Source organism: Camelus dromedarius, chromosome 5 (assembly GCF_036321535.1).
Source record: "Camelus dromedarius isolate mCamDro1 chromosome 5, mCamDro1.pat, whole genome shotgun sequence".
NCBI classification, from domain to species: domain Eukaryota; kingdom Metazoa; phylum Chordata; class Mammalia; order Artiodactyla; family Camelidae; genus Camelus; species Camelus dromedarius.
In genome coordinates, this window is record NC_087440.1 from 7,182,755 (window position 1) to 7,195,026 (window position 12,272).

Below are 12,272 nucleotides of genomic sequence, written 5' to 3' on the forward strand. Positions count from 1 at the left end.
AGGGTTCCCGTTTCTCCACAGCCTCGCCAACTTTTATTTGTGTTCTTTTCGAGGAAAGCCGTTCTGATGGGTGCAAGGTGATGTCTCATTGTGATTTTGATGTCCATTTCCCTGATGATCAGTGATGTTGAGCGTCTTTCCATGTGTGTGTTGGCCATCTGCATGTCCTCTTTAGAAAAATGTCTATTCAGGTCTTCTGCCCGTTTTTTAATCAGGTAGTTTGCTTTTCTGATGTTGAGTTGTATGAGCTGTTTATAGATGTTGGATATCTATAACCCCTTATCAGTCATATCATTTGCAAATGTTTCCTCCCATTCAGTAGGTTGTCCTTTCATTTTGTTGATGGCTTCCTTTGCTGCTTTTAAGTTTAATTGTGTCTTATTTGTTTATTTTTGCTTTTATTTCCTCTGCTTTAGGAGACAGATCTAAAAATATGTATATATTGCTATGGTTTATGTCAGAGTGTTCTGCCTATGTTTTCCTCTAGGAGTTTTATGGTTTCCAGTCTTACATTTTGGTCTTTAGTCTTTTTTGAGTTTATTTTGTATATGGTGTTAAGAGAATGTTCTAATTTCATTCTCTTACATGCAGCTGTCCAGTTTTCCAGCACCACTTACGAAAGAGACTGTCTTTTCTCCATTGTGTATTCTTGCCTCCTGTGTTGTAGATTAATAGACCATAAGGGTGTGGGTTTATTTGTAGGCTGTCTATTCTGTTCCATTGAGCTATGTATGTGTTTTTGTGCCAGTACCATACTCTTTTGAGGACTGTAGCTTTGTAGTATAGTCTAAAGAGCAGATTCCTCCAGCTCTGTCCTTGTTTCTCAAGATTATTTTGACTATTCAGGGTCTTTTGTGTTTCCATATAAAATTTAAAATTGTTTGTCCTAGTTCTGTGAAAAATGCCATTGGCATTTGGATAGGGATTCAGTGACTCTGTTATTTTAATATTGATTCTTCCAATCCAAGAACACCGTATATCTTTCCATCTCTTTGTGTCGTCTTTAATTTCTTTCATCAGCATCTTACAGTTTTTGAGGACAAGTCTTTTACCTCCTTAGATAGCTCACTTCCCACCAGATATTAACTTCCCACAGAAAACTTTTCATTGTGCTGATTAAATTTTCCTGAGTCTTGGTTGACCCATCTGTGAAATGAGAAGGACATATTCTGCTTTTTTTTTTTTTTTTCACTCTATGGAATCAGTTCCTGTTAAATACTGGAGCTTCTGTAGAGAAAGAAGTGCTACAAGACATTAGTGTGATCACAGTTATTTTTCAGAAGAGGAGGAGGAAGGGAATTCCAATAAATTTTCGGATTCTTCCATTAAATTTATCTTTTGTGCATTCACATTGTTTCAGTTCACTTGCTTTTCCTAGGGAAATAGAATTGTCTACTAAGTAAAAAAAAAAAAAAATTAAATATTATGCACAGTTCTGTCTCCATAATTGGAAGTTGTAATGTACTTTAAAAAAAATTATTGCTTTGTGAGAGGGATGTGTTTTTGAAGCCTTTCCCCATTGAGGTGTATCTATTAATTTATTGGTATATGCTTCATTGTATGTGATAGATATAATTTACATTTTATTTGCAGAGGTTAGGGTTGCCAGATTAAACACAGGATGCCCAGTTTGTATTTGAATTTCAGATAAGCAACAAATTACTACTGTCTGAAATTTAAATGTAACCGGGCATCCTGTATTGTCTCTGCTAAATCTGGCAACTCTTTGTATAGCTCTGTGCCCCAGTTATTTCTCCTGATCACTAATTGGCAGTTAAACAAAACTGAGGGACCGAGTTAGTGCTGTGGCAGAAGTCACGCTGTCTCCTGGAGACAGATGCGAGAAGTCTCAGCTCTGCACTATTGTGATCTCAAAGATCAGGCAGCTTTCCTGGAAGGATTTTCCAAATCTATTATCAATCTAATCGTCATGAAAATATTTGATGAGAACACTGCCTCCCGCTGTATAATAAATTTAAGGAGAAAAGTCAAAGCCGTGGTATTTTCATCAGGCCTTTGGATGTCAGGCGAAAGCAGTTCCACACTCAGCGAATATAGGTAGGTCTGTCTGGGGCCGCGCTAAATCCAATTGTGTGAAGGTTCTGAATAATCAGGAGTGACAGCATGTGCGCTTTCTCTTCAAAGTGATTTTACAGAAAGCAGCATTTGCTCAGGGAAGTACACAGACAGCTCTCATAACGCCGAAAGAGCCTTCGTGTGTCGAAGTACTGGTGCTGGTGTCAGTCGCAGGTGGTATTCAGATTTTTCAACTGTTCTCACTCTTGCTGTTGGGGAAAGCTCCCTTCCTGTGGAAAAAAAGCTCATTTCAGAAACTCCTAGAACTCCTAGAACACTCTGGTGAGTGCCCACGTGAGAGAGCCTCCCAGACTCTGCAGAAGGTTCTCACTTCACTCTGCAAAGCCAAGTCAAACATGATGAAAAGCAATCGTTTCGTTTTCCTCAATCAAAAGGGGGGGAGAAAAGGGTTTTGAGTCGGGCTATGTAATTTCAGCTTCCTTAAATAAGTCCTTTGGAAAGTTGTGTGGAGCACAAGTGTGTGATTTTGGTCTTGGCGCACAACTTTGGAACTAACATTCTTTATGTCTACCATGGATTTTCAGAACGGATTTCTTTCCTGTACGATACGTTCCATAGCTCGGTAATTGGTCTGATGTGGGCGCCAAGATTTTCAACAACTTTACTTTTCCCAAGGAGGGTTAAATCGTTCCCTTAATATCTTGAAAGAAAAAAAAAAATGCAAGGTTGACCACCCTTCTTAGTCACAGGCTAAATGTTCCCAAGAGTTTTGTTAACCTTGAACCTATCTGGTCTCAAGCATCTCACCCCCCTCTCCCCGAGAAGAATGGAAAATAAAGAGTTGAAAATGGAGAATCTCTGAGGTGGCCATGGCGCTGTTTGCATGGAAGCCTGCGTTCGTGGTGTCTGTCTGTGGTCTCGTGTGCGGAACCTTGCCTCGCTCCATGCCTCACCTGCTCTCTGTAAATCATCTTGGAGACATCAAGGGTGCTGACTCATGAGTTCCTCATCTTTTCATCCAGCGTGTGTTCATTTTGCTGCCACGTACAGCGAAGGAGCTGTCATGCCCCTTCTGACTTTAATGAGGACAGACAGAGAGGCACATTTTGTGGATGCGTTTTCCCTCCCCATTAGAAGTTATGCTTCATGTGAGCAGGAAGAGTCATTTTCATTAAAAAGTAAACACCAAATCAATGGCCGTGGCAAATTAATTGCTCTGTTGCTCAGTTCACTCTTGTCTGAGTCGGTTGGCATCACTCTCTTGTGCCTTAAATCTTCCCCACTCTGCCTATAAACATGATCTTCTCCCCTATTTAAAGTAAAAATAAGAGTCTTCTCTCACTTGGTTTAATTACTGTGCGCGCTGCTGTTTTTACCACAGCATCCCTTAAGCCAGAAGGTGATGCTCGCTGCCCCCATCACTAATGCTCGCGTCACCCTGGGGTCGATCCAGTGATGGAGCTCTGTGAGGTTAAGGGTCATCTTACCTCTCATCCTCATCTGAACAAAATGGGCTTCTGGGTACACTGTGGATGATGGACATCCTAAGAACTACATCCTGGATACCTTCTTACCTTTGTCATTGTTTCTTCTCTTCTAGGTATCTCAGTAACAAAGAAGACGCATACATGTAAGTAATGCATTTTTTTTTTTGTCCAAAGTTTTCTGAAGAGTTGGAATTCGCATATGTCTGGCTGCTGTGACCTTTCAAGTATAAACTAATGTTTCAGCTGTGATCCATGGTCAACAGAGGTCGGAAGTGGCACATCTCCACCTGTTTGTACTGAGTGTGTGTTAAAGAGAGTGTAGACATAGTCTGATGAACTCTAATGATTCAAGCCAATGCTCTTTAGAAAAAGCCATCACATCTAGCCAGGAGGATCAATGAATTACTTACTGATCACCCTTACTCTGGATCCTTCTTAGAAGAGTTGGTATGTTTCTAGGAAACATCACCTTGATTTCTTTTAAACTTTGGTCGCATTCTCCTCACCACGAGTTCACGACTTAGGCCGTTTTGTACTTGTGTCTGTGGAGCAGAGATACTGACCGGGAATGTAGGTACTGCCGCTCGGCCAGCAGTGTGGCCTTTGAGGGCCCTGGTAAATGGCATGGGTAGTTTGATGTGGAAGTGTGCGCTGGGTTTATCCTCTGGAGTCATTCCCACCTCTCAGGTTCAGCTGCTTTCATCAAGTGCCTTCATTCGAACTCCACCATGAGTTAACAAACTCACGTCAGTGTGAAATGTTGTGATTTGCAATCAGAGCAATGATGTTTGACTGTGCCTTGAACCTCAGGATGAAACCAATATGTCATTGTTTGCAAGCAGTCAACTTTCACTGTACTTGATCAGAGTATTATTTAGACTTTGAATTAATAGTGTCATTGGAATTCGATAACCATTTGAGACCACAGATACGTGCTACCTACAAGATGCATTGGGGCACCCTTCTAAGGCAAGCGATGGGGACATTTACGGCACCATTTAGGGCCGACAAAGACATGTCCCCATGTTTTTCCTAATTATGCTTTGAAAATTTTTGATTTCACGTGAACCATTTAGAGGAAAAAAACTGTGTTCCATCAAAGCAGTCTACCTTGTGCCTCAGTTGATTCTTGAAATCTGCTCTTGGGTTTGTCTGTCTGTCTATCTGTATTTGTAGAAAAGAAACAAACAAAAAAAAGCACCCCCCCAAAAAAAAAAACCCCAAATTTGATGGTTACCTGACTTTTAGGGCCCCGGCCTGCAGTCTGTCCACGGGATGTTTGTTTGAGGAGAGAGGGAAAGCTCAGGTCCGTCACGGACGTGTGGTCAGGACAGCACCTCATCTCATTGCACAGCTTCCGCGGGCTGCCCCGCCTCCAGGGCAGCCCGTGGTCCTCAGCTTTTCTGGGGGTTGTTTTGTCTCCGTCGTTGTTGTTCTCGCTGTTGTCGGTGCGTAATTGAGCTCATGATAACTGAGAGATTGACAGTGCAGGAGACTGAAGTCCTCTGTGTATCCGCAGGGCAGGCATGGTACAGAGCGCTTCCTTGCACAGCCTTGCCCATGAGCTCGTCCCTGGCCTGGAGGGACCCACTCTAGAGGTGGTAAGTAATTCAGTCTTTCTGCTAGCTCGGCCCTGGGCCTCTCCGGAGCAGGGGCGGATGACTGTTTATGGGGTAGGGGCTCCTGGCCCCCCTGACATTGTACAGAAAAGCCGCTGACTATTTGCGTTACGACTTGGCTCCTAGACAAGTGGATAAAAACCACTAGTTCTGCTCGATGGCATGCAAAGAGTACCCCCCTCAACTACTAAGACAGAGACAATAGATGTGACTTAACATACAGACCATCCATCCATCAGGACCTTTAAGGAACTGTCATCCATCCCTAAGGAGGATTTCATTGCCTACTGCAGAACATAACCTGTGGTTGGATTTAAATTTATGGAAGAATTTAGGTGCAGAATGAGAGTGGTAGCTAGCAAGGAAAAAAAGGCATTCCAGTAACAGGCAACATAGCCAGGCTGGTCTTTCAGTAGAAGCTTAGCGAACTCCATCAGCTATACCCGCTTTAAAATAAAATCAAGACACAGCCAGAGTGTCTTTCTAACTATAAAAATCGGCAGGAAAATTATTGGGGATTAAGCATAATGTTAATGTAGAAAGATTTAAAGCTTCCTTTATGCAGTTCAAATATTAAATTGATAGAAAGAGATCAGAAATCATCTTGGTTTTTTGGTTGATGTTTTTACTTTCATGGTTTGTGGGGCAGGGCCCAAGATCAACTGGTCCGGTGACAAGGTGGGAAGGGTAGCTCCTGAATGGACAGCTGGCGTGAATCTTTGCACTTGCCAAAGAGAAACTGAATTGTCCAGGTTGAATGTTAGTGAAGTCTTCCACGCCACTTAAACGTGGAGACTGTTTTTGTCACAACTCGGCAGACAGCCCACCGTATTTCAGATCTCAGCATCTCTGCAGGCCCCACAACGTGTGAGGAAGAAAATCAATCAGTTCTTTCTCTAATAACTGTCACCCAAATGACTTCTTCTTTAGCATCGGTTGGATTTCTCTTGAAAACTGAACTGTCCCAACCTGCCGATAAGTTTTCTTAAGATGTTAAATTCCAGCTCCTCTTAAATCATCTTGACATCTGTTCTTCAAAAAGTTTCACTATTAGGGAAGAGTGTGAATTCATTTCTGGACAGTCTCAAGCCTTCCACTCTTAGCCAGGGTTCTGGAAACCCTGGTCAAGGCTTGACTACATAATCATCCCTGGCTAAAGTCACCTCACGTTAGCAGTTTCAATCTGATTTTCCTAACTGCTCTCACAGAGAGATTGCTCCATTTACAAATTAACATGTACGGTTGCCGAATATATTATCAGACCAGAGTGTCAGCTCACAGGTACACCAGTCAGAGGCACAAGAACTACAAAATGAGCTTGAATAGGTTGTGACATTTCATAATATTTTAGGCCACCTTGTTATCTGGAAAGCACAGGTATTGCTTCTTTAAGAAAAAGATGTTTGGGGTGAGTTAAGCCGGAAGTTCCCAGGAAAGGAAATCTGATTGTTCGCTTCAGAGAAATCCACACGCATGGTCTTGGGAGAAACCAGATTCTGCAGAGTTCCTAGGATAGTACCTTCAGTGTGTGTCCTGAACTTTACTTGGCGGGGAGTGGGGGGAAGGCAGAGTTTGGGGGGCGTCTAGCACATGTTCTCATGGTAGATGGGTCAAGGAATTCTTACATTTGTGATGTGCTTCAGTTGCTGACAGGAGATGTTGCCGCTGGGTTTTGGTGTGGGAATAGAAAAGGAAGTTTTTGCCTGTGGGAGCGGGACTAGAGAAATTTTTACTCTGTGCTGTAGAATTTCAGTTTAATTTTCGTGGTTGATTCTATAGCACCTGTACGTGGACGGACACTTTCCAGAATGCTTTTGTTTTGATGATTCGCGAGTTGGTTCTGGTCCCTTCCCTGCTGAAAAAGTACCATGTAGATAAGTATCTTTTTCTTGGAATCAACTGCTCTCTTGGTTTTTATATTTGCCAAGGACAACTGTTCATTTGCTCCTGACTAATCTAATTCTGCTTGGGTAGTTCTGTGTTCACTAAAATGTTAAAAGATGACAAATATGGAGGTGAAAAAGTATACATTGTAACAGAAGAAAATCTTGGTTATTTCTCACTACTGGCAAATTTAGCAATGCAGAGTCATCACCCTAGGGGATACACCAGCCAGCCATCACAGCCCAGACCCGACGGATACCTGATTCGCACCTGGAGTGCTTCCAGAGTCAACAGACCATGGTTGCTTCCTCCTGTTCGCATCCTTGTTTATATTCCTTACTCTTCTTGTTTAAGTTTGCTTTCTTCCACACTCAGCAACAGGCACTCCCCAATATGCAAAAATCACAAGTTCCTCAGCAAGCAGTCAGGAAAGCGTGTCAGCTTAATCCAATGGAATGTCAGTTTTCCCTAATAAATAACCACAAAAAAGTATGCTTTTGAACCTTCTTAAATTTTTAATTTTAACCCAAATAACCATGAAAAGGGAATTTTGTACATTTGCAAATATTTGGTGGCAGCAGGCTGATGCCTGAAACATAAAATTAAAGACCCATATTATTTCTAAAGAGATTTTAGTTCTCAATAGTAAAAATATTTTAGTACAAATCAGAATATTTCTTTCAGAACAAATCCTTTGTGTCTTTAAAAAAAAAAAAAAATTCTTGCCATCATTTAAAGTGGACTAGGTTAATGTATTCACTTCTTACCCCTAGAGGCTTGGCTTTGAATTTGACTTAGAGAAAATTAGTTTGGAGGCCTCAGCCTCCTCTCGTTGGATATTTGTTGCTATTGCAAAACCAATGCAACAGTTTGTCACAATTGTTGCCATTTACTTGGGAGGTCTGCGAACTAGAATCACCTTATTTTCTCATTTTCTTTTCCTTTCCTTGAGGCTATTCCTTTTGGTTGTAGACTCTTAGCAACCCCAAACTTGGGGCTCACCCACATTTTTTTTTCCCCAGTCCAGGAAAACTCAAGAACCACTCTTGGCAAAGCTAATGGAAGGTGCTTTGGTTTATATAGTTCATAAGTTGCTGTGGCAACCCATGTGACTCATGGTGTGACTCACGGCAATTCTAATTTCAGTTGCTGGCTGGATGTTTCATTAGGACAGACCTGAGAAGAAGCCACACTGAAGTCCTTTCAGTCGGCTTTCGCCCAGATCCTGTCCACCCGTTGACAGACAGGCAGGGAAAGGAAGACTCAGCGCACTCGAAGTTGCCAGAAGTTTCACTTCTTAGCGGGCTGAGGCCACCGGCCATCCCAGACATTAAGCTTGCAGACGATGAGACATGATTAAAGTACGGGTGCTGGTCCCTTAGAGGGACAATCGGTGGACAACTGTTGGTTGAGGACCTACTATGCGCTGACAGGTTTTTGCCCTCAAGGAGCTTGGAAGCTGAGTTCAAGGTTGGGACTACCAAGAGAGTGAGGGTACATAGTCACAGGAAACAATCTGAGAACATAAATGCTCAGTGTACCATTTTCAGAAGAGTTAGCTCATAACTGGAAAGCAGGCTGAGCTGGAGAGGTGGGAGAGGAGAAGAGAATTAGAGAGACCGCCAGGCTTCTGACACTGTGATCCAACACCCAGTAGCAATGAGGGAAAAGGTAAATATTAGCCCTGGGTACTAAAAACTGCCTCTGCTCCTCCTCCCCACCTGTTCTCACCCAGAGGAATGACTGGCTTGTCCCTTTCGTATCAGTCAGTCCAAGGACGTAAGAAACCATCCGTACTGCTGAGGACGTTTGTTTAGATTCAGCTTGTGTGTCTAGAGCTAAGTCCTCTGAACTTAACAGGATTTCTCTGTCTCATCATATTAAGGTACAAATGGACCGCATTTGATCCTGCCACTCAGTTCTTCCAAGGTAGAAGATCTGCCTCATCTTAAAACCCACAGTTCATAGTAGGGATCTGTGAATTCCATTGAAAAATCTGAATATTTAACTAAGTGTTCCCATTAGAGCATCCAGTTGGTTCAAGTTTGCTGTCAGCGGACCTCAGATGCATGAATTGAATTGGGACAAAAAGTATTTGTGTTCCCATTTCATAGCATAGGTCCAGAAGGGTGTACTGAGTTGGGGAATGGCTCTTAAAAAAATCCATGATCACTACGGAAAAACAAGAATGCCTAGCCTACCAGGTACCCATGTCTATCTGATGGATTTATTATCTATTTAATAAAATTCCTATACAGGATTGGATTGCTTTTTAAAGAAGGGCCGGCCATCTGTCAGAGAATCTCGCAGTACGTCCGGTTCAGTGATGGTGACAACAATGGCAGTAGGAATAGGAGAGGTACCAGCAGTCATCGTGGAGCAGCAGGAGCAGGCACTGCGCCCCACCGGCAGTTCTAACATTCCAGGCATTGTTTCTAGCGCTTTACATGCGTGGTCTCATTTAATCTTCTCATTGGCCCCATGAGCTTTGTAGCAGTACCCCCCGCTGTGTAGATGAGAAAGCTTGTCTGAGAGACCAGAAGCGAGAGAAAACTTGCAGACTCTACTGGCTGGAAATGGGCAGAGCCAGGGCGCAAGAGCAGACTGACTCCTTGCCTGCACACCAGCACCGCACCGTTACCTCCAGTACCAGCGTCAGGCACTGGTTGTGGCGGACTTAACTACATGCTGGCCTGTGTCCTAAGCACTTTAGAAATGTTAAGTTACTTAATCTTTACCATAATCTTGTGAGATTGCTGCTATTGCTACTCTACCAGGGAGAACTGAGGCTCAGGGTTCTACAACTAGGTAGTCTGTGGTCGAGCTAGGATTTAAAGCCAACTCACACAGCCTACATGCTTCTATGGTAAAGAACTTCATGCCTAAGAGTGGTCCTTCCACCCTAAAATACAGGAAGAAAGCCAAGTGTAACAGTCATTCCTCCAACTGATTTAGATCTTTTATCTTACAACTGTTTTACCTATTAAAGGCTTGTCAGCTTGGTGAACGAACTGATACAAGAAAGGGGTATATTATTCCACAGTATGAAAAAAATTCATTTAAACCGGTTGGCCTCCTGAAAACAATACAGCCTTCTTACTTTAAAATGATCATGACTTATCTTTTTTTAACAACCGAACCTAATTCATCAAAGAACTGACATCCAGTGAACACCATTGTTTATACAACTCAACTGATTGCACAAGAAAACAATAGTTCAAAATGGCAACTTTTGCTTCTAAGATAGCCATGTTCTTCCTCACCAGGAGTAATATGCATTTCTTATAGCACGATCCCTCTTCCCACTGCAACAAAGCCTTTAACAGACACTAATGACATTTATAATAAAATTGTACATGAGTAGTTTTTTATCAGATCAACTTGATAATTCACATATAACTTTCATGGCTGCTAAGAGATACTATGATTCAAGATGCTGTGAAACTTAACCAAAAACACACAAAACTATGAAAGCTAAAAGAATCCTTAGGGAACTGAAATATGTATTGAAAGGATACATAAGAGAATTAAACATCTGAGTTTTGAGTATGCTTAAGAGTACCTGAATTTAGGATTGGACTGACAGGTACACCAGCTTCTCTCTTAATTGAGATTTGCGTCCAAAGGACTGAAAATTTAGAGAAGCAGAGGTGCCGAAGTAGTTGAAACATGAAGAAAGTTACTGGTCTACCTTAACTTTCTTATAAATTACATGAGAGTTTTTACACTGTCAGTCACTCTTCCCGGAGGTTAGTGTATTTGTAGCCATGTGGTCCTGTTGATTCTTTTTGGTGGCCATACCTGCACAAATGGTGACTAAGGTTCTGATTTCCATGCTATTCAGTGACCCCTCTTCCTGTGACTGCCCAAGAGTCTTCACAGTGAACTGTTCCCCACCCACTTCACCTCCAGCTCTGGATAAACATTTTTCCCGTGTAGGAGTGGTAGCTCTTTCTCCTTATTTTACTTCATTAATCTCCTAGGCATGGAGTCCTACTATCTTAGATGGTTAAAAGCCAAGCATAACGATTAGAGGGCATATAAAGAGCAGAAAATGCTAGATTGTCCAAGATTAAGGTTTGGATTCCATGAAAGAGACTTAATCCATGAATCTTTTATTTTAACTTTTGGAGGGGGAGATTATATGGTGGATGATCCAGATACCTATAATACTGGGGTCTAAGGAAGGAAGGCTGGAAAGCAGACCATAGCCAATCCCTGTAAAAAGAGCGTGGGGCGGCTGGAGTCCGAAAGATTTGATTAGCTTAATATTTCTAACCCTTACTGGGTGCCTAGCACTGTGTTAGGCACAGTGTAATAGAGGAAGCTTAACTCACAATCCTCACTCTCCAGTGATTTAGTCTACATCTGAGGGGAAAGGGCAGACCACTTGAGGAACTTTTCGTAATAAAAGAATGACAGGAGAATGCAGGGCTGTGATTCCTCTCGACTGTCTGTGTGAGTGGGGAACACAGGTGGTGAGCTGAGCTGAGTCTAGAAGGGTCACAAGGATCAGGTGTGACCAGGCAGACGGATGGAGGGCTGGGGGGATGATTATGCAGACCCGTCTGACTAGGGTAGAGTGTTAACATGTACGACTGAAACACCAGAGATGTTTTTCATGCTGGCACCAGAAATTGACACACCATTGTAAACTGACTCTGCTTCAATTTTTAAAAAGTTTCAAAAAGTAAAAAAAAATAAAACATACACCCCAAAAAAAGAAAGAAAAAGAGAGGACGTGAAGAACAGAGAGACGGTTTGGGGCTTTATCTCATAACCTATGGGAAGGCACAGAATGGGTGGGGAAAATACGCTGGATTCTAAACATTGTTTTTATTGTCATTTAGTGAGCGTTGTATGATTCGCGTGTTCCATTCTTCAGTCGCTTCTCTGAACTCAGACAAAATTCTTATTCTCGAATGGAGGTTCTTTCCAGGCCTTTCCTTCTGATCACCTGTGTAGAAAAAGTGCCTATTGAGCAGGAAAGATCTAGTCCAAAAAGAGAAGGCTGTTCTAATTATTAAAGAAAAAGAGTATTTCATTTTTTTTTCTCCATCTTCCCAGCTTTAAGGTCTAATTGTAAGACCAGTTCTTGCTCTTACATTAAAATCAGAGGAACGAAGCGAGCAGTGAGACTTGAAAAATACATCTGCACTTTGAATTGCGTGGCTAATGGTTCTTTTTGCTTCCTTTCATTCCTGCTGCTAATTGGCTGGAGGCGACCGTGATACGCCAGGAGCCT

General features: G+C 42.3%; 1 protein-coding gene across 5 annotated transcripts in view; it reads left to right on the forward strand.

The window, feature by feature from the left end:
* Nucleotides 1-12,272, forward strand: part of RORA (RAR related orphan receptor A) — a 699,387-nt gene that overhangs the window by 516,943 nt on the left and 170,172 nt on the right. For 4 of the 5 annotated variants that reach the window (XM_031452959.2, XM_031452958.2, XM_031452957.2 and 1 more), the window contains one exon: nucleotides 3,638-3,667. In XM_031452959.2, the coding sequence (XP_031308819.1) occupies nucleotides 3,638-3,667 (30 nt within the window). Of the gene's footprint in view, nucleotides 1-3,637; nucleotides 3,668-5,043; nucleotides 5,126-12,272 lie in introns of all 5 variants that reach the window. The other variant, XM_064485546.1, reaches the window with a different exon arrangement.